Source organism: Callorhinus ursinus, unplaced genomic scaffold, assembly GCF_003265705.2.
Source record: "Callorhinus ursinus isolate GAN/ISIS: 27379988/994484 unplaced genomic scaffold, GSC_fseal_2.0 scaffold6, whole genome shotgun sequence".
NCBI lineage: Eukaryota > Metazoa > Chordata > Mammalia > Carnivora > Otariidae > Callorhinus > Callorhinus ursinus.
The window spans coordinates 37,525,995-37,547,739 of record NW_027397068.1 but is presented as its reverse complement, the minus strand read 5'-3'; the positions used below and the strand labels follow the sequence as shown (position 1 = coordinate 37,547,739).

Here is a 21,745-nt window from a genome sequence, read left to right as displayed (position 1 = left end):
GACAATTCTGTATTATATAGGTCTTTCTTGTCTATTATTGGATGTTGAGCAGCGCTACCCCACCCCTGTCCTTCCAGCTGTGACAATCCAAACCGTCTTCAGACATTGCCAAATGTCTGCTGGGGTCTGGGATTGGGGGCAAAATCGCCCCTGGTTGGGAATTACTGGGCTAGAGAGAGTAGAAGGAAATGGGGAAGGTCTGAAAGTGTTGTGTTGGGTGGGAGAGTAAATTAACCAAATAGATGCGGGAGGCTCGAAGTGTAGTCTTGAGGCCCACTTGAAGTTGGATATGGATTCTGGTGCAATCAATCTGCCATGCTGTACTTTTTCTACCAAGGCCTGGCAGCTGGGGCATAGGCACTGAAAAAGTAGATGTTTGTGTTCCTTAGGGATTGAGGTTTTTGTCAGAGAAATGTGACAAAAAGACAAAGGGACAAAAAGTTTAGGATATTGGCAAAATATTTATTGAAATTATGAATCACAGAATCTAAGCAGGTTGGGGGGCAAAGGGCAAATGAAAAAATTATCTTTTTAAAGAAGAATGTTGTAGGGGCACCCGGGTTGCTCAGTCAGTTAAGTGTCTGTCTTCGGCTCAGGTCATGATCTCAGGGTCCTGGGATCGAGTCCCTCATTGGGCTCCCTGTTCAGCCGGGAGCCTGCTTCTCCCTCTCCACCTGCCTCTGCCCCCCACATGTTCTCTCTCTCTCTCTCTCAAATAAATTAAATCTTTAAAAAAAAAAAGAATGTTGTAATAAGTTTAGGAGCTAGAAATGAAGTTTTGGCCTAAACATCTTTGAGATACACAGACACACAGATGCACATGCACACACACACACACACACACCACACACATTTATTTCAAAAACAGATTTACATCATCACTTCTTCCTGTACTAAATGAAGGAAATGAGAATAAGTAAAAATAATGAGTTCCATTTACTTTGTTACCCAATTTCAACACATTGTTTCCGTGTTCAATTGCTCCTGAACTAGATCTGAAGGCTGCGGCAATTTTACATTTGCATTTCAAATTTCCACGTGCCTTATTTTGCTACAGGTAATGCATAAGACAGGGAGGCACTTAGGAAATGACAAAGGACTCTGTCTTTACTTAAGATTGGTCACCAAAATGTCTTGAAAGGCTGTTGTAGAGCAGTGCCCAGAATTGCATCTTTATTTTTTAGAGAGATCAGTAACACTGAGGAAGGAAATTAATGACAACAAAGTCTACTTTGAGAGGTGAAAAGAACCAATAAACCAGTTTCTTTTAACCGTAGATAGCATGAGAGGGGTAAGGCAAAACAAAACAACAGCCAAAAAAAAAAGCCAGCAACCCTGTTTTAAATTGAACTAAAAACTTCCAAACAAGGAGGAAAGCAAATCATAACCAAAACTGGACAGTAAGTACATCTTCTAATCAGCCAAACAGGGTTTGGAGAATTTGAATCTATGAACAACAGAAGAGGCAGGGTAGCCCAGCCAGTGCTGAGAAAAGTCCTCTTCGACTAGTTCAAATAACCCTTTCCACAGGCCGAATTTCTGTAGCTTGAAAAAGAAACTGCACCTGAATGTTTAGCTATTTTACATTTACGTGTTTAAAAATTTTTTGCCTTTATATGTATGTTTTTTAATGACAAGGAAGATATAAAATATACTAAATATGATTGTCTATGAGGAGGGAAGAATTGGTTTCTTTTTTTCCTTCATTATTTCCCCAAATTTTTACAAAAACACGTCTCTGTACTAAAATAAAAGTTACCGCATTTTAATGATTTGGCATCAAGAGAAAGTAAAGAAATAGGTAGTCAGCATAAACAGAAAACCGTAGTGACCAGAAGGAGAGAATCAGTGATAAAACCTCTTCCATTTCCCATTTGTTTCCATGTTTTTAAATGAGAAAATTTAGGGCTTTAACAAAAGCATTACACAGCTGCCTTCAAGGGCAAGGGGGAAAGAGATATATCACTCACCACAAATAAAGTTTTTAAAGGCAGGACAGAGGAGAAGGGAGGCAAACCAGGAAAAAAAAATGTTTATTTGAACATCCTGAAAGAGAGCATAATTCTGCCGCCTTATGCGATATGTACAAACACATTGTTATCGTAAGAATTTTCAGTTTTCTTCTTTTTGTTGGTCCATATCTCCTAAATTTTCTATAGTAAATATGTATTATATTTGTGATAAGAATATAAAATTATAGAAATACAAAAGATAAAATCAATTTAAGAGGGAAAAATGTAAGTTTAATGGGAGTATGAATATTATAAGAAAGGAGAAAAATAGAAAATTTCTCAGGATGTCCTGGTTTTTATTATTTCTTGAAGGCATGCAGGATAATGGTTTTTATTTTGGTAGGATTAACTGAACATAGAATAGTCATATATAGATTCTGCTATGAATTTGATAATATGCCCTATTAAATATCCATAATTTCTTTACAAAATAGAATAGTCAATTCTTCAAAATATTTTTCATTTAAAGATATTGGTGATGACAGGTAGGTAGATAGAATAGATAGATACAAATTCCATCTCTCTGGTCTTCCCAATGATTATTGTATTAGAATTCTGATACTAGGTTCCCCAAGTACTTAATAATAATTAACTAATATTAATAAAATACTATTATATTAATAATTAATATTATTTTAATACACATATTTTATTAAACTTAGTATATTATAATATTGAATTAATAATAACAAATATTTAACTAATATGACATAATAAGTAGTATTATTATTAATAGTTGTTATAATACCTTATACTTGTAGAGCATTTTCTGATATGCATACAATATATAATTTGATCTTCACAACAACCCTTTCAATTTAGGAGTCTGCATGATTTTACAGAAGAAATTGAAGCTAAATGTTTAATCCACAGAAATGAGAGCTAGTTTTAAAAATAGATTTTCTGGGGCGCCTGGGTGGCTCAGTTGGTTAAGCGACTGCCTTCGGCTCAGGTCATGATCCTAGAGTCCAGGGATTGAGTCCCACATCGGGCTCCCTGCTCAGCAGGGAGTCTGCTTCTCCCTCTGACCCTCTTCCCTCTTGTGCTCTCTATCTCTCATTCTCTCTCTCTCAAATAAATAAATAAAATCTTTAAAAAAAAATAGATTTTCTGATTTTTAATCTAACTCTGCTGCCCCTGCATCATTTTGCTTAGTTTAAGCTGCCTATTCTGAGCAAGTTAACTTCTCCTGGAAATGTTTTGTTCACTATAGTGCTGTGAGGTACAGTTAACTTAATAGTAATTTTCCACACATCAAAAAATATGAATGCTATTACTTGTCTATGTTTTACTTAATAGGAAAGAGTGTGGAGTATAGAAGTGATTCATAACTTAAAAACATTCCCTTGGTTTGACTTCTCAATAAAAGTATGTATTTCTCAAGCTGAAAAATTCTAGCATTTTCCTCTGTGGTCTTGAAGATGTTTCTTGACTTTATACTCTCTACTTCCTACTTTTCAAGCTTAAATATTTAATAATACAATTTAGTATGATGTCAACTTTATTTATTTATTTATTTATTTATTTTTTGCTTAAGGCATTCCATGGTTCTTGAGAAAGATTTTTTATAGTTCTGAAAGGAAAACATTCTTTAATAGCTTTATTCAAATATAATTCACATACCATAAAAATCACCCAGAGTGTACAATTCAATATTTTTTAACATATTCACAGAGCCATGCAACTGTCATGACAATTAATTTTAGAACATTTTTATCATCCCCCCAAAGAAATCTTGTACCCTTTAGTTGTGACCTTCCACTCCCCCAGCACCCCAGCTCAAGATAGTCACTAATTTACTTTCTGTCCCTCTAGATTACCTATTCTAGACAGTTCTATAAATGGAACCATAGCATATGTGGTCTGCAATCTTTAACTTAGCATAAAGTTTTCAAGGTTCTTCCATGTTGCCGTTTGTATCAGTACTTCATTCCTTTTTATTGCTAAATCATATTTCATTGTATGGATATACCATATTTTATCAGTTGATGGACATTTATGTTGCTTCTACCCTTGGCTATTATAAATAATGCTGCTATGTATTATGAATAGTGCTATTATGAATAGTCATGGACGGATTTTTATGTACACAGATATTTTCATTTCTCTTGGGTATATACTTAGCACTGGAATTGCTGGTTCATTTGGTAACTCTATATTTACCCTTTTAAAACTGCCAGACTATTTTCCAAAGCAGCTGCACCATTTTCATTCCACCAGCCGTGTATGTGAATTTAAAACAGTTTTTTCAAGGAGAGGGAAATGATGATGCTATATACACTTAATAAAATGTGCTTAATGGGGAGGTGTCTGGGTGGCTCAGTCGTTAAGCATCTGCCTTCAGCTCAGGCCGTGATCCCTGGGTCCTGGGATCAAGCCCCACATCAGGCTCCTTGCTCCGCGGGGGGCCTGTTTCTCCCTCTCGCACTCCCCCTGCTTGTGTTCCCTCTCTCACTGTCTCTCTCTCTGTCACATAAATAAAATCTTAAAAAATTTTTTTAATGTACTTAATGGAACATTATATGTAGCCTATTAGTTAATTGAAAAAGTTTTACAAATTTACATTTCCTAACTTTATTCTTATAGTAATTTATTCTACCTTATGAACACCTATGAAATAAATGAAATTAGCTCTAGGATTACTTAAGTAAACTAAATTCCTTATAATGGCTACTTACTTTTAAGAATATTGAAATTAAATTCTTGATAGAGATATATGTGGATTTTATTTATTTTTTTAAAAAGATTTTATTTATTTATTTGACAGAGAGATAGAGAGAGAGCACAAGTAGGCAGAGTGGCAGGCAGAGGGAGAGGGAGAAGCAGGCTCTCCGATGAGCAGGGAGCCTGTTGCGGGGTTTGATCCCAGGACCCTGGGATCATGACCTGAGCCGAAGGCAGCCACTTAACTGACTGAGCCACCCAGCACCCCAGAGATATATGTGGATTTTAATATTAAGACTATAAAATGGGCTCTCTTTGTCGCATCTACTACGAGAATAAAGACCATTCTCAGCAATTAGACTGTTGACATTCCAGAAAATGTTAACATCACTCTGAAGAGACACACTGTTTTCGTGAAGGGCCCTGGAGGAACTCTGCAAAGGGACTCCAGTCACATCAATGTAGAACTCAGTCTCCTTGGAAAGATAAAGAAGAGGCTCCAAGTTGACAAATGGTGGGAAATAGAAAAGAACTGGCTACTGTTCGCACTATCTGTAGTCGTATACAGAACATGGTCAAGGGCGTTACACTGGGCTTCCGTTACAAGATGAGGTTTGTGTGTGCTCACTTCCCCATCAATGTTGTTACTCAGGAGAATGGTTCTCTTGTTGAAATCCAAAATTTCTTGGGTGAAAAATACATCCAACAGGGTTCGGATGAGGCCGGGTCTTGCTTGTTCAGTATCTCAAGCCCAGAAAGATGAGTTTAATGCTTGAAGGAAATGACATTGAACTTGTATCAAACTCAGCTGCTTTGATTCAGCAAGCCACAACAGTTAAAAACAAGGATATCAGAAAATTTGGGGATGGTGTCTTTGTTTCTGAAAAAGGAATAGGTCAGTAGGCTGAGGAGTAAGATCTAAGTTATCCATCTATGGAAACAGTAAGATGCCAGATGATTTTTCAGACTTATTTGTGATATTTTAAAGATGCAATAACAGCTGTATTGATTTGGGGCTTTTTCTTAAACCAATATTCTTTCCAACTATTTGGCAAGTAAACAATTCAGAAGTAAATTGTAGTGTGTCAAGAACAGTAACAGAAAGAAAAGAACAGGAGTTATTTTCTAGTAAAACTTCATGAGAGAAGTGGTTTGAATTTAGTTTTTTGAAGGAATTATTAAGGGTATTTCAGCAAGAGGAATATGGTACCAGTAACAGGCCACACCATGTGGCTGTTTACCATTGGATGAGGAACTTTTGGGGGTGGTCCTGAAGGTATCTAACTTTGCAGAGTCATGGATTTGAATATTTGTGAGGTCAGTGTGTTTGAGTCACTTGTCTGGATACCAGTAAGTTTTTGTGAAAAGGCAGCTAAGGAGTGGAACAAAGTGATAAGCCTTTTAGTAAGTTTAATTTGTGTTCAGGATCCTCTCAATCTTACTCTCTACCCCACCTCAGCCATTTATTCCCGTATGCTAGTCCTTGATATTTTAGAAACCGATAACCTTTCCATCTTCTCCTAATTCCATGGGTGGTCACATTTTAAATATGTTAACATGCTAGAGTAACTTATCAGGGTTCCCCTCTCCTCACCCCCACTTCCTGCAGTTTTCCCCATCTCACTTGATAGAAACTCCAACCTTCCGATTTCTCAGGCAAAATACAACATTCAACCTTGATTTCTCTTACACACTACACATTCTCTCCATCAAAAAAGTGCAGGCTCTGTATTCAAAGTAAACTATGTTTAAAGACTTAAAGAAATTAAGAAAAAGAGCAACCACATGGAATATATCGAAAGATCTTGTTTTAAAATGAGCCAATTGGATTTTTTATTTTAAGGAGTTAATCTTTGGCTTGATGATAATGGTTAAGTTTCTAAGAAATATGAGTGAAATGGTCAACTATAGTTTGCTTTGAAATATTGGAAGTGGGGTTGGGGAAGGCACTGGATGAGGTTGTAAGTGAAACAGATTACCTATAAATTGGTATTTGTTGAAACTGGAAAAAATAATGTAAAATGGATGGCAAGTTTAGGCACCTGATATTTCATTTCTTGTTCATTACTGTTCAAGCTATGATACTATCATAATAGTGGAAGGCATAATACCCATTTAATATTTGGGAGAAACTGGAAAACCTAACAATCTCAGTGGATATTCAAAAACTATTTATAATCTAAGAGCCAGTTTAAGTATCTCAAACTCAGCACATTTTAAGCGTAGTAATTTGTAGAAACTCGATCTGACAGTTCCAGACTATTAAGTCTAGCAGATATATGGGTCACAGGTTTGGAATTCTTCCCTTCACTTTTCCTACGTTAATTTCAACATGTCTCTCTCATTCCCACAGCTGAGACCAGTATTAATTGTACTAAATAAATAGACTACCAATTACACATTCAGTAGATGCAATTTGTTCAGGTACAATCTGCAACATAGATCTGCTTTTACCTTAGCCCATAATGAATCTATATATTGCCAAAGAATTCTCCAAGTGAATTTGAAAAATAAGTTCAGTGGACAAAGAACCGTAAGTGAATTCCTATCCATTTATAGAAACCCAGGGCTAAGACAAAGTTCTACCTTGAAGGACAATATGAAAGTCTGAATATGTAGTGCAAACAGCACAATTATTTTACAATGAAATTGGGTAGCCAGGTGCTGTCATATCATAGTTGTAGATCATTCCTCCAAAACAGGCTCAGGCACGTGTGATTTCATTTCATTTTATTTCATGAAAAAATTTTCAGTTGGGCAGAATAATGTCTTATAACTCTTCTGAGTTTATTTGGTTTTTCTGGAAAAGGGTATGATCTTTTATGGAACAGAGCATGAAGTATGAAGAGGGAAACATTTTTTTAAGAAAAAGTGATTTTTTTAAAATGTATCTAATGAACTAAAAACTAAGGAAATATTTTATATTTTTCTCTGGTCATAGAAAGAAACTTTTTCCTTTCATTTCACTCAGTTGAAATAATACACTTGCCTCAAGTCATAAACTTCAAACATTTGAGATACAAGAGCTCCTAAAGGTCATTGTTGACATGGCTTGCCCAGGCTTTTGGCCCTGAATCCTTGGTTTCCTGATTCTTCAACCACTGAGCAGTAATATCATTCTCCTCACTTTGAGACTTTGCCATCATAAACATTTTCTAAAGGTTTAAAGAACTATAAAGTTGTTAGTTGGCAAATTTTTGGTCCTATTTATATAAAGAGTGGAGACACTCGTAGGACCTGCTGCCTACCAAACCTGAGGCTGTTCCCCCAACACCTCTAATGGATATTACTTAAATGGAGGACAGAAGTTGAAAAGTGACAACCATGTGAAGAACCACATAATCCTAAACTTCTTCCTTCCACATTTTTCTGGTTCTTCCTTTTAAGAATCCTCTAGACACTGTTCTTTGACTACCCCAGACATCAATTCCTTTTATAGGGAAGGAGAAAAATTGAATTAAATTTCTCAAATGCCTATTGTGCCAAACACATTAGTTATATCATTTAATCTAAGAGCCATAGCAATGTTACCGATGAAGAATGAGAGATGTAGAAGATAGATAAATTATCACCCATGGTTACACAGCCAAGGACATACATGTACTCTGTAATAAATCACTCTCTCATTCAAACTTTTGCCCACTTAACTCAGAAAAAATCGCCCTATACCTATCTCTTTCAGTCCTTTTGTTATTCAAGTCAAAACAAAAAAATCATAAAAGTAATTCTAGTGATACACTTGAAACCAGAAGAAAGCTTTACGTGATGAAGGAACACTATACCTAAGAACTTCCATAAACCTTTCTGACCTTGAAAGTAGGTTTAGAATCTTTCTGAAATAATCATTCTATCTCCTTTTCTTTCAAATAAATGTTTGTCCTCAGGCTCCAACATTCAAGATAAATAAAACACTTTCTAATTTAATGCTACTTTGATTACTAGCATTGCAACAGTGTTTTTCCAACATTTCGTTCTTCCTTCCCTAGAGTCTTAGATCTTTGTAGTGTAGACTACAACCCACAGTAGCATTTACAACTTTATTTCTATGAGGCACTCTGAAGGTTCCAAAGAGCTAATGTACAAATACTTGGTGGAACACAATGTTTTCAAATTGGGGACTGCTAATACTTACAAAATGAGTGTTCAAAACAAAAACAGATATTTCAACAGAAGCATGCAAGGACAGAGGGGTCTCATTGATTCAGCCTCTTACCGCCCCCTCCCACACATACACAAAGATGATTGGAGTCCTTATAAAACTAATCTATTATACGGCCAGTTCCAAAGTAAATTGAGGAGTGAGAAAGAAAAGAACCAGAGCTGTAACTATAGCTCCTCAAATGACCACAAATATTACTAACAGTTTATTTTGTAACTTTGGTTAATTCCTATCTTAATAAACTTGATGTAAAATTCAGAGTTGCCCAATGAGGTACTGAAAATTCAAGATTAATGTTCACAATGAACTATTTTTTTTACAAATTACATTTTGGCTTTTTTTTAAATAAAGGTCAAAACCTATTCTGACCTGAAATTTGAAGACAAGTAGAAAATCAGCAACAGGAAAATTTTATCAGAAATCTAATAGTGTTGGACAATTTCAGTAGTTAACTGTTACACATGTATGTTAAGTGTATTTCTTTTGTTATATTACTTTTTATTTTTATTTTTCTCAAAAGGATTCTTCCATAAATTTCTACCTAGTACCTTCTAGAAACTTCCTATTAAGAAATATTTTTGCACTTTAATTTTTTGGAACTTACAACTTTATAAAATATTCATTCACCATACTTTTTATAAAAACATTGTCACTCCCTCCAACCCTGTTTATAATTATTACTATATTTAATTTTTGGCATGTTAATATAAAAGATAAATGTACCGTTTGTTAAACATTTTAAAATCGCAGAAATCCAAGCAGTCAAATAACTTGAGGATTTCTTTGCACCTTGGGGGGGATATCTCTAACCAAAACCAACTTTAAAAAAATTACTTGATTCTTAAGATTTTATCTTGAAACACAAAAATTTACAAATTATGAAAAAAAGATACAGAGATATAAGCATTGGAAAAGGAAAAAGTAAGAATTAGGTTTGTAGGCAAACTTGCAAAAGGTACAAGAAAATCATACTTCAGGACTAGCTAGCCAAATCAGAACACACAGCAAGTATTTAAACAGAAAAAAACACACGGAATTACTAAGGTTGCTAAGTTTGCATTAGACTATTCATAATGAAAAAACAGCAACTTTGTCACAATCATTGTATTCACAGAGATCATAACATACCTTCAGGTAGATGTGGTAGGTGAGTATGGATTTATGGGACAGGGTCAAGGTTTTATTATTTGGGGACGAGAACCATCACTTGTATTTTTGCTTTATCTCAAGGTATAAAACATTGTTTATGGTATTGAAATCAGGGCAAAGTGTCAGATTTTGCTTCAATAAAATACAATTTCTAATTTATTGACCATCCAGTGTTCTTTTACCATGAATATACAGGACTTTGTGTGGTTATTTTAAAAGTTTTTACAGGGTTAATTTAGTTGATATGTTCCTTCCAATACCTTCTCTCTGATTTTTTTTTAATTTGCTATAGCCCAAATATGAGCACTCCCACATATTTCTCATCCTACCTAACACAGACTGGCCCCATCTAAAACATATCCTATAATCAACCACCCATGCTATTTTCTTGTTTAACAAATCATTAAAGCTAAGCTTCACTAATAATAAATCTCTGTTTTATAAGAAATACAGGATTAATAAAGTAATCTTAAAGTAACCTTCATAAAGGGGAACAGAAATAAACAGAGCCATCATTTTAAAAGCTGTAAACACAATACAGATATATCAAATTTAAAGTTTTTAGGAAAAAAAATCATCTTTAAGACCATATGCTAAATTTTGAATATTTCCACTATAGGCGATGAGTTAAACGTACAAACTGGTTTGGTATCAAAATTAAAGAGCTCTAGAAGTAGAATTAGGTCTCCAACCCCCTTTTATCACCATTTTAACATACACTTAAAAGTAGTTTGTATTGCCTTTCTGGAATACTTAGTATACTATTTTTAAAGTTTCTAAATATTTTTGTGGCTATAAGAGATAATTCCATTCCTAAAACATAATAATTAAGATAATAAATCGTTAAAGGGATTAGCTTTTAGGGTATTAACCCTAATTATTACCTATCTATCCATGAGGTAACTGAACTTTAAAGCTGCTGAAAATAAGCAGTGTTATTTCACACTGATTCAAACCTTTCAGCCTATCCACAACTTGCAAATGTAGTTTAAAATAAAAATTACTATTCTATCATAGAATTAAAAAAAATTTTGTTTTCTTTTTCAGTCCTTCTAAACTTTGTTACCCTGCTTGGATATGCTGCACTCTTCTGGGCGTAGAATTTCATAGCAATTATGAGAATAACCAAGCCATAAGGTCAGTTTTATCAAACAATTTCCCATTAACAGAAACGTTGGAGGTATAACTCATGTTACACAAAACAAATATACAACAAATAATGATGGTTTAAATGAACAGTTAAAAGAAAACTGTAATAAGGATTTCTGATTTAATTTTGTGTTTTCTCATACAGTCTACATCTGAAACTACTGTAGGCATCTTGCTGTAAACTGCCAGCTCTTTGTTTTATAAATGGCAAGCCGGAACAGAGCGAAAATCACATTTCCAGAGAAGGGGGAGGCATAGGCTAAGGCTGCTACAAACTAGCTTTCAGAAATGAGAAGTCAGTAGTCAACTTTTTCCTCTCTGATAACCTTTTTTTTTTTTTTTTTTAGAGCAACAGGGAAATTGCAAACACATTTTGGACAATAATGCTGTCTTGAAAACAATCTCTATTGGACCAAGTCCTTACTTCCCTGGAAGTAATCACATCCAACACTTAATTTCAACACAGTGTTCAAATTTATTACTTGAAGCTATGGCATAAAACTGTCTTCTTTAAATGGAAAATTTGACCAACTTCTATGAGATAAATGAATTTTGAAAGTGGGAGTGGGTGGGGGAGGTATATAACTTTTTTTCTTCAAGTGGGTGGAGAAAGGATGCAGACGAAGAAGCATCCTAAGCAACCACAAAACGATGAGTATCTCAGGACGTAAAAGGATGTTAGACCAGAAAGCTCAAATGCTCTCCGATCACAGCTTCTCTACGGGGGACTTTTGGTTTGACTGCTACCAGGCACCGGGGGAATCCCCGTCTTGGGTAAAAAGAGGGAACTGGAGAAAAAGACACGTTCAGAACGACCCAGCTTCGGAGGATTCTCAGCGGGACCTGTCCTTCGGCGGACCCCTCGGACGGGGCCTCGCACGGCCTGGGGGGCGGGTCCGAGGGGGCGGCAGGGAGGTCCTGCGTCAGTCTGGGCACTTCCCCGGCCACTCAAGGCCAACGAGTCCCTGAGACCCGGGCCCGCGGACCACGCAGGATACACTGCCCGACCCAGAACCCAGCCCGCTTCCTCGAGCCCTGGGCCTCCGCGCGGGTCTAGGCGGCCTCCCCGCCGCCGCTCCCGCCGGCCTCGCGCCTCCCAGACCAGCGACCTCCCCGCCCCCGGCCGGGCCCCCGCGAGGTTGCGCTTCCCGTAAACTCCCCGCCCCGCGCGGCCCCCTCCCCGCCTCGGCCCCGCCCCCGCGGGTCCCTGAGCCGTGCGTGATTGGCCCGGCCGCGCCATCACTCTCCGGACGCGTCACCGCCCTCGTTTCCGAACACCCGGAGACCGGCAGTGGTATTAGTGCTCGCGGGGCGGTGGTGGAGGGCGGCGTGCAGCCGTACTCGCTCCTACTCGCCCGCGGGTCGGCGCGCTAGCCCAGACGAGCGGCGACCAAGGCTGCGGGGCGGCCGGTCTGCACGCTCAGCCGCCGCCTGGGAAGCCGTGGCAGCTAGTCCCAGCTCCGAGATGGGGAGCTGGCGAAGTTGACTAGCCCCCAGACCCGCGCTGCGTCCCTCCTGCCCCAGAGGTGTGTTGCCCTCTCCAGGAGGTGCCCGCACGCGGCCCTGCTCCAGGTGTGCGCAGGACACCCCGTCCCCCCGGGACCAGAAAACTTCACCCCAAGTCCAAAGAGTGAGCTCCGAGGGCGGTGCCCGGGGCCAGACTCCCGACTCCGCGCTGGGGGAGCTGTCCCGGCGGCTCGCACGGCCGTCGGAGGGCGGAGACCCGCTGGAAACTTTATCACCATCACCGTAATTACTACATTTTACTGTTTCTCTCCCCGCAGGGGCTGCGGCCAGCGGTCTGTCGCGCGTGCTTCTTTGCCAAAGGAGCTGCCCCTGGGAGAAGACCCACAGAAGAGTTGTCTCCCCAGGGCATACCTGCAGCCCAGCCCAGGGGCTCGGGCGGCCTGGATGCGCAGGACCCAGCCCCGCAGCCGCTGACGCCGGGCGGCGGCGAAGTTTGGCTGCTGAGCGGCGCGGCGCAGGGCCACTGGACAGCGGGCACCCCAGCGGCTGCGGCGGCTGGAGGGATGCCGGTGGGGGGCCTGTTGCCGCTCTTCAGCAGCCCGGCGGGCGGCGGCCTGGGCGGCGGCCTGGGCGGGGGGCTCGGCGGCGGCGGCAGCGGCGGCAGGAAGGGATCCGGCCCCGCCGCCTTCCGCCTGACAGAGAAGTTCGTGCTCCTGCTGGTGTTCAGCGCCTTCATCACGCTCTGCTTCGGGGCGATCTTCTTCCTGCCCGACTCCTCCAAGCTGCTCAGCGGGGTCCTGTTCCACTCCAGCCCCGCCCTGCAGTCGGCCGCCGACCATAAGCCCGGGCCCGGGGCGCGTGCCGAGGACGCGGCAGATGGGCGAGCCAGGCGAGGCGAGGAGGGCGCGCCCGGGGACCCGGCGGCCGCCCTGGAGGACAACTTGGCCAGGATCCGCGAAAACCACGAGCGGGCTCTCAGGGAAGCCAAGGAGACCCTGCAGAAGCTGCCCGAGGAGATCCAAAGAGACATCCTGCTGGAGAAGGAGAAGGTGGCCCAGGACCAGCTGCGTGACAAGGCTGTATTCAGGAGGCTGCCCCCGGTGGACTTCGTGCCCCCAGTCGGGGCGGTTGGCCGAGAGCCGGCCGACGCTGTCATCCGCGACAAGAGGGTAAAGATCAAAGAGGTGAGTGCACCGTACTGGAAACCCCTCCCGCCTGGCAGCGTTTTTTTGGGAGAAAAAGACAAACCTTTGAAACTCTAAAGACTGTAACATTACAGTGTAAGGGGACAGAGAGCTTTTCAGCTTCCACCAGGTGCAATGTCAAAGGCTCTTTCGTTTTCCTTTTTTTTTTACTATCACAGTAGATGTGGCCAATTAAGATCTGAGGTTGAATCCCGTTGCTTTTAATTTGCGTGCTCTGGTAAGCATAAACCACCTGAGGTAGGTATTAAATACATGGGCAGGTGAGGTGGTGTGCAAACCTCCTCTTTCACTGGCCTCCACACGGTTAATCATCCCTGAGAACATTGACAGTGAAGGTCCCAAACAGCCCCCTATTGAGGCTTGGACGTGGCTTGAAATGAAGGTTGTATGTAAACGCAAAGCATTGATCACCCAGGATAAAAAGGTTCTAACAGCAAGCCAGCACTCCCTGGCCTTCAGTCATGTGTCCTTATGCGGCCAGGTGGCATCCTGTGTGTACTTATAGATTATAAAGGTGAAACTTGAGAACTTTCTATCATAGGGGGCACACTGTTGTTTATTTACATTTTAAAAAATGAAAAATTTAAAAAGCCAGCCAATTGTCTCTTGCATTTCTGGTGTAGTGAGAAAAAGAGTATTTTATGTGATGCAACAGGTTTGCCTCCACAGCAACACAAAAATGACAAACTTAATCCAAGACAAACATGGACTTCGATAAGTCTTTCATAATTTACTTCCTGTAATTTTCAGTTAGCACTTGTAGCATATGGCCACTTAACTGGCTTAAAGCTGAGGGGGACCTTTAAAGTAATTTAAGACTGTCAATTTAAAGATGAAATTTGAGGAGCCCAGAGCCCTAGAGTTAGTTAGTGACCAAGTTAGGACTTGAAGCCAGGACTTCTCCTGGTCACCTGTCACCAGTCAGCAGGCTTTTTGTGGACATGCCTCCTTCCGACAGCTACTCTCCTGTGTGAAACTAAACCATCCTGAATTTTAACACCATCCAAGAGCTGTAGGAACCATATTAAAAGCATTTCATCCCAAATCTTGATTCAGATTTCTAAAATGTGTTATAAGTGGAAGTAATATTTTGGCATTAAAAAAATGTCAGGGTCTCTGTGAAAATAAATTTTATGTTTTGACATTGGGTAGGTAATAAGGAAAGGAAGTGGCCTCATTCTCCCATTTTCAGAGAGTAAACAGTTTTGAGTTGAAGAGGTATTTAGCTTGAGTACCTACAGAATGGAGGCAGCTTGATTGTTACAGGATTTGTGAGTTTAATATAAGACCAGATGAATTCGGTTTAGCTGTAATTGAGCAAGTTAAAGTAGATTTGGGTGCCTTTCAGTTTACCCTAGGCACAAAGAGGGTGCCTTCATCCTTCTGTGCAGATAGCTTCCTTCAAGCCCATCAGCCTTTCTGCTTTGGGACCCTTCTTCAGGCATAGAACCTCCCAGACTTGGAGGAATGGATGTTATGCCCCCCGGACAACTTCTCCGTAGCAGACTGCCTTCTCCATGAAATCCTGTCAGGGATACCAAACCAGGAAAGTAGATAAAAAGCTCTATTTCTCACCAGTTTCCCTCATCTCTTCATCTCCCATCCTCCTTAAAAATATCCAAACAAAATCATAGGTAAATTAACTCTAAATCTATATGCTTATGTTTCCCTTAAGTTTAAAACAGTGTAATTCACACATTTCATGCCTCTAAATTCCTATGAGCTGCCAGTAGTGTAGATCACAGTTGTCCAAGGAAATTATTTTAAATACTAAAGATGCATGGAGGTTGAAAAGCTATCCATACCAACCAATAGTGATTAGAAGTGCGTTTAGAGCAGAAGCAGTGGGAATTGAGGACAGCATATTAACAGTATGCCTGTCTACCCCTACTGGATCCATGTTATCTGTCTCTCTAAATCAAAAGGTCTTAATTAGCCATGTAAAGAAAATTTACGTAGCCTTGTATATCTGTGTGGTGCTAACATCTTAGCACTTAGATGTTTTGAAACTGCCCAGTCTTGCATAAAGCGGTGGAACTAAATGTGTTCCTTGAAATTCCGTGTTGCCGTGAGAACACAAAAAAGCTAGCATAATTAGCTTCAGTATTTAGTCAAAAGCTAATGGGAAGAAATGGATTATGGTTTTTCATCAGATTAGTGCAGACAGATGCATTCCTTTGTAAACCAAAAAAAAAAAAATGCTATTCTAAAACTGTGCTGAAAATGTTCAGTTTTAGAAAGGAAAGAGTGGTTACCTATTGTAAATAGAGCACTGCACTTTAATTTCACACTTTTATATTCAGTTTCTGGCACCACCGTGGACTATTTGTCATGGACCAGTAGATCTTTGTCTTGGTTTTGATTTTTATTGTCCCTGTATTTTCTACTTTTCTTTATATATTTAAGCTCTCTCAGGTGTTAGTACACCTGAATGTATTAACAGTTTTATAGCTAAAATGTAGAAAGTATAGGCAAGTCTAATATGTTGAGAGCTTAGACTATAATTTCTGAGCCAAACATTTAATTTGTAAATTTAATTTAAAGACAGCTAATACTATTTTAATAATGCCAACACAATTGTGTTACTGGTACTTTGGTAAATTTTTAACAAATTTGTGCGTAGAAGAGACAGTCATAATTTCAAATAGGATATTGCCTAGCTCCCTTCACAAAAAGCCATTATATGCTTTCCAGTACTAATTCAATGGATGGTAAAACTTTGATGTAATACTTAAAATTGAAATCAAGATGCTCCCCCCGCCCCATGAAAACTTTGTAAAAAATCAACTCTGGAATTTCCCTGAATTTTATGATACATAGAATATATTTTCATGAGTTTGATCTTTTAAAAATTATACTCAAGTTATCCTTAGTTTTAAAAAGCAGTGTTAAAATAATGAAGGACCGAAGTTAAATAACACCATGGAATTTTTAAACGAATAGTCTAGATCCTCTTCTACCTTAACCCTTTTTTTAAAATCTGGAAGCTTTTTTTCTTTCTTTTTTTGTTTTGTTTTGAGCCTATACAAAGAACTTGTACTGTCTTTTAGGGTTAGAGCCATAATCCTAATTTAGAGGGTGAATAATTTTGGTTTTCATCTCCTGGAATTAGGGGGAGTCCTTGAGTAATAGGGGCTGAAGACATCTTGTCAGAGGGAATTCCTCCCTTCTCATACTGGAGTCTCCACCAACCTAAATGGGGTAGGAGTGAAGGGGCTGAGGTGAGGGACTCAGCTTGGGGTCTCTCAGGTAAGGCTTTAGGATTGGTCAGCCATGGCAGTCCCAGTTGTCTTTAGGTTTCTCAAAGCATTCTTTAGTTTTTTATTCCAGACCTACTTATATGATCATAAGTTTAAAGAAAATGTTCATATTGGTGGCTAATGGTTAAAATGTATTTTTATGCCTTACACAGTAGCCTTATGTTGTTCTTGAGTCTATCATTTATGTTAACTTTTGATGATTAACCCTTTTATTAAAGATCAGATGTAGGAATAATCTACCCAGACAAATACTTTTATTTTGAAGACTTAACTTTCCAATTTATCTGTATGGGTAGTTCTGGTGTGGAAAATAATATTTGCAAAATAATAAAAGCCAGAATTTGAAGACCTGACTCCAGAGGAACTTCAATACCCTTGAGTTACCCTGCCTGTTCTGCTCACCCTACTCTGAAACATACCTGACATTGACCAGAGGCAAAGGCAAGATTCCCCCCACCCTTAGGTTTTTCCCCAGAGCAGGTAGGTCATAGAGTATTTGTAAAATTTTTTTCTCTTTAATAAGTAAATGAATAAGTTAAGATTTCAGCAGTGTTAAGTGGTAGAGTAGATCCTGACTGTTGAACTTTAATACATGAAAGCAAGAAAAGATTGTTAATGGTTGATCAATTATGTTCAGTTTAATTTTCTGTAAGCTATTGATAATTTGAGAGGAATATTCTGTCTTCCTCTTACCAGGTAACTTAAAATTCATAGGCCTTACAACCTAGCTAAGGTGTGAAAAGTGGTTTAAAAAAATGCATTTTTGAGTCAATGATTCTGTATTTTTTAGGTGAGCTGATCAAATAAACCATCCTGAGAAATTTATCTTAGTATTTCACATGTATAGTAAGTGCCTTTGTATGAAATCTGAGTTTGTTGGAATTCAGTGGGAAACTTACATATTTTATTGAATTATTCCATAAGCTGTGGTAGTACAAATTCTTCAGTAAAGAGAGTTTCAAGCATGTGTCTCAAGGTCAGACTCAAGGTCAGAGGGGAGGAATACCTACAGATCAGTGTGAGTGATGAGAGATAAACATACATGGGTAGATCAGAATTGCACTGGACCCTGCATATAGCCCATAGCCCAATAGAGAACCTGTGACCTTTTCAGTTCTTTATAACCTACAAAACCATAAAAATGTGTGTGTTTGTCAAAGATGAGTATCAATTGATCAAAATAGGAACATCCACCCCATGGATTCCAGAGATACTATGAAACGCCTCTCCCCTAAGCAGACAAAAGAGTAATGTAGAACTACCAATATTTAGTAGTTTAAGGAAGAGAATTATTTCTTTGGGAAAATTAAGTCATGACTTTTCCCTTCAGTTCTTAGCCTCGTGTCTTGTTTAGTGTTAAATAATTGAACTACCGCTAACCAGCCCCACCTTAACCCTCACTCCCAAATCTGCTTTTAAAGATCCTTTATACAAACTATGCAGGTTTTTTCTTTTACCAACAATATGCCATAAAGATTTTAACTCTCTGATTTTTAAAAGTAAACATATGCTCTAAGTCATATTGTTCTGTATAAGTCCTTAGAGATAGCTCAGCTTGTTCATTTTACAGTAGATGCAACTGAGACAGAAATTATTCCGGAAATCAGATTAGAGTTGAGTTGAGGAGGAAGCCGGATCCTTGGTGAGTGTTGCTCACTGTCTTAACATGGCTTGCCTCCTAAATAAAATGCCACAGAAGTATATAAATGGACTGGCCATATTCATCATTTGCAGACTCTAATGTAGAATGAGTACAAAACACAATTCTGCAGTATTATAAATTTGACCTTATATTAGTTAAGTTACATTAACTATAGTCATTTTTTAAATCTTATTAGTGGCATGATTTAGAAGACCTCTTCTTTTTAAAGCCACCCAGGAAAAGTTTGATATGACATTTTTTTCTGTTGATAAAGATCTCGGCAGGAAGCCGAGGCATTTGTAATCATTCAGTTGTACATTCTTTACAAAGAGAGGTGGGGAAGCAAAAAGGAGAGAGACAAGAAGAGGGATGCCTGCTTAGAGGAGTGTAACAGCATGGGGGAGCTTCTTCAAACTATACATGTGCATACTCTTTTGACATTGCCTGATGTGTAACAGAAGAATTGACAGCTAGCCTGAAGGACTGTGTTTTTTAAAAAGTAAACATACATTTAAAAAATTACAACAATCTATGGGCTCTTTATCGTAGGAGCACAGTTCTCTTCGCCCAAGTAGGTCCTAGAGAGTCTCTGGATAACCTTGCCTGTTCTCCATCCGCTCGCAGCACTATGGTGGGGATAAGGGCTGGTCTGGAGGCAGATGGCCAGGACCTGAATCCCTTCCATTGAGTGACTTTAAGCAAGTTGCGATGGAATCTTTCAGAGCTTCGGTTTTCTCATTTGTAAAATGAAGACAACAATGGGCACCCATTTCATTGGATCAGAAGGTTTAAATGTGATCATCCACACAGCAAGCACTTAGAATGATATCAGGCATGTTGCAAATGTATGATAAATGCTACTTGCTATTATTACTGTTACTAGTCACTCCATCTAAGATTACTTTGTTTCATAATGTTTGGTAAATCAGGACGTGGAAAACGAAGTTTCAAAAGGTTACCAAAAACAGTTCAAATCAAATTCGGTGCTTAAAAGGATACATTTCCAGTTCATCAAGATGATCTTTTCAGACAGCTGTGATTTTATTATGTTACTGTCAACTCTGATTTTCTCAGATTCCTTCCAAATTCCAAAAAAACTCTAGGTATCTTTAAAACGATATACTTCTTCAGCTTCTGTACTTCAAGTATTTGAGAAAGAATTCGTCTCTTTCTCATAGTCAGATGCGCCCATTCCTGAAGTGGCTCCTTCTCAGAGTAATCACAGCGCTTGAGTTATACCTCCTTAGGCATTGAAACTGTTCCCCAAAATAGAAAGAGAAATTGGGGAAAGTGCATTTGAGCTAGTTTTATCTTCAGAGGAATGTTTTTAAGAAGTAAGAAGAAAATTACTTCAGACTTGACAGAAATTTACTTAATTATGATCAGTGCTATAGTCAGAGCTCAGTCCATCATCTAATAATCAAAATTCAGATAAATCAGTTGTACTTTGTAACTCAAAGAGTTTGCCCTTCCCTGAGAGCCACAAATTGAGATTTGATAGGGTTTCAGGCCCAGAAAGACCTCTGAGATCCTGAAGCCCAGTCCTAATTTTCCAGGTAAGAGCCAGGGCCCGGGGAGCCTTGACTTCCTGAGATTGCCCCAAGGCACTAACGTCAGAGCTGGGAGCTGCCTCTTAGCCTGAAGGCCGCACTCCGCCTGTGATTTCTTGACTCTAATGAGAACCTACGTTTTGGTGGCTGGCTGGCCTGCCCCGCGCCCCCCCCCCCGCCCCCCCTGCAGCCCTGAATGGCAGGCCAGCAGTGAGAAACCCCAATGAGACCATCCTAGAGAGAGGAGCATCTTTGCTTGAGAAAGCAATGCTGGTTAATTCCTTGGCTCTGGAGAAGGGGCAGCACTGCCCTACTCACCCTGGGTCCTGATAAAGGCTTCTGTGATCATTAGATGCTTGAAAGAAAACCAAATGAGATCAAGGCTTAAGAGCATTTAAGAGGTGCAGCCCTCCTTTCTGTCTTGAATACTCTGGCAGTTGCTTTAGGTACATTAGAGCCCAGCAGTCCTGCAGATAATCCAGAACAGAGATAATAAAATTAAAAAGCCCACCATCCTTTGTATTCACTTGTCTTTTGTAACTAGAATGCCTCCTTCACTTCCTTTTTTCCGTCAGGCCTTTGTCTCCCTGGTTATTAAGCTTATCAAAGGCCCAGTCCCCGAACTGTCCCACTGTGTTCTCATCTCTCTGGCTCTATATCCTTTCCTTTCGTGACACGCAGGCCTTCTTATAGTAACTTCCATTTGCACGTCTTCATGCTTTTGTACGTGGGTCTCCCACTGGGCTGTCCTGTCCCCAGGCCTTCCCATGAGGGTGCTCGGTGGAGGAGGAAGCATGGAAGAGAGGGGTGAGAGCCTGAGGAAGGACGCCAGCGTCCGCTGCTGATTACAGCACACCACGCCACGAAGGACATCTTTGCGCTGCGCCGGTGGGGATGCCTGTTTGCTGAGGCTAGGGGTTATGAGGACGGTGTGGCCGTGGGGCACGGACACGGACCTGTGAATGACTGGGGGAGAGTGAGTTCAGGCCCGGCAAAGACCGTGAGCTACTGCTGGAAGCTATCTACCCAGTCCTTTCCCACTGAATGATCTTTTCAAAGTCCTCCGAGGAGCACTTGATCCTTCTGAGGGACCAGAGGGCCCATGGATAGGAGGTAAGGGCTTGCTTATGATCCATGCTGGGGGTGGCCAAGTCCAGCTTCATTCAGTCCAGCTTCCCTGAACTGATGTTTGGGCATGATTGCCTGACCCTAGTTCCCCTTTCACAAGAATCTGTGCTGGAGCTGCTACAGGGGTGTGTTTCCCCGCTGGATCTCTGTCAGGGCATAAGGCAAGAGGACAGCCCTGTAGAATGATTAAGGAAGCACAGGGGTGTGTTCCTAGTCACAAAATCTCATTCCCAGCTGCCTGAAATTTCACCATCTGTGCCTCCCTTTTGTTGATGTATTGCTTTTTTTTTTAATTTTATTATGTTATGTTAATCACCATACATTACATCATTAGTTTTTGGTGTAGTGTTCCATGATTCA

At 39.9% G+C, this 21,745-nt stretch overlaps 1 protein-coding gene and 1 pseudogene across 2 annotated transcripts in view; both read left to right on the top strand.

Moving 5' to 3' along the window:
• The first annotated feature begins 2,081 nt into the window (after window positions 1-2,081).
• On the top strand, window positions 2,082-11,632 carry LOC112814160 (large ribosomal subunit protein uL6 pseudogene; annotated as a pseudogene).
• A 781-nt stretch (window positions 11,633-12,413) lies between these two features.
• Window positions 12,414-21,745, top strand: part of MAN1A1 (mannosidase alpha class 1A member 1) — a 162,223-nt gene continuing 152,891 nt past the window's right edge. The window contains exons 1-2 of one of the 2 annotated variants that reach the window (XM_025864927.2): window positions 12,414-12,659; window positions 12,918-13,784. In XM_025864927.2, the coding sequence (XP_025720712.1) occupies window positions 13,164-13,784 (621 nt within the window). In that variant the 5' untranslated portion in view covers window positions 12,414-12,659; window positions 12,918-13,163. Of the gene's footprint in view, window positions 12,706-12,917; window positions 13,785-21,745 lie in introns of both variants that reach the window. The other variant, XM_025864919.2, reaches the window with a different exon arrangement.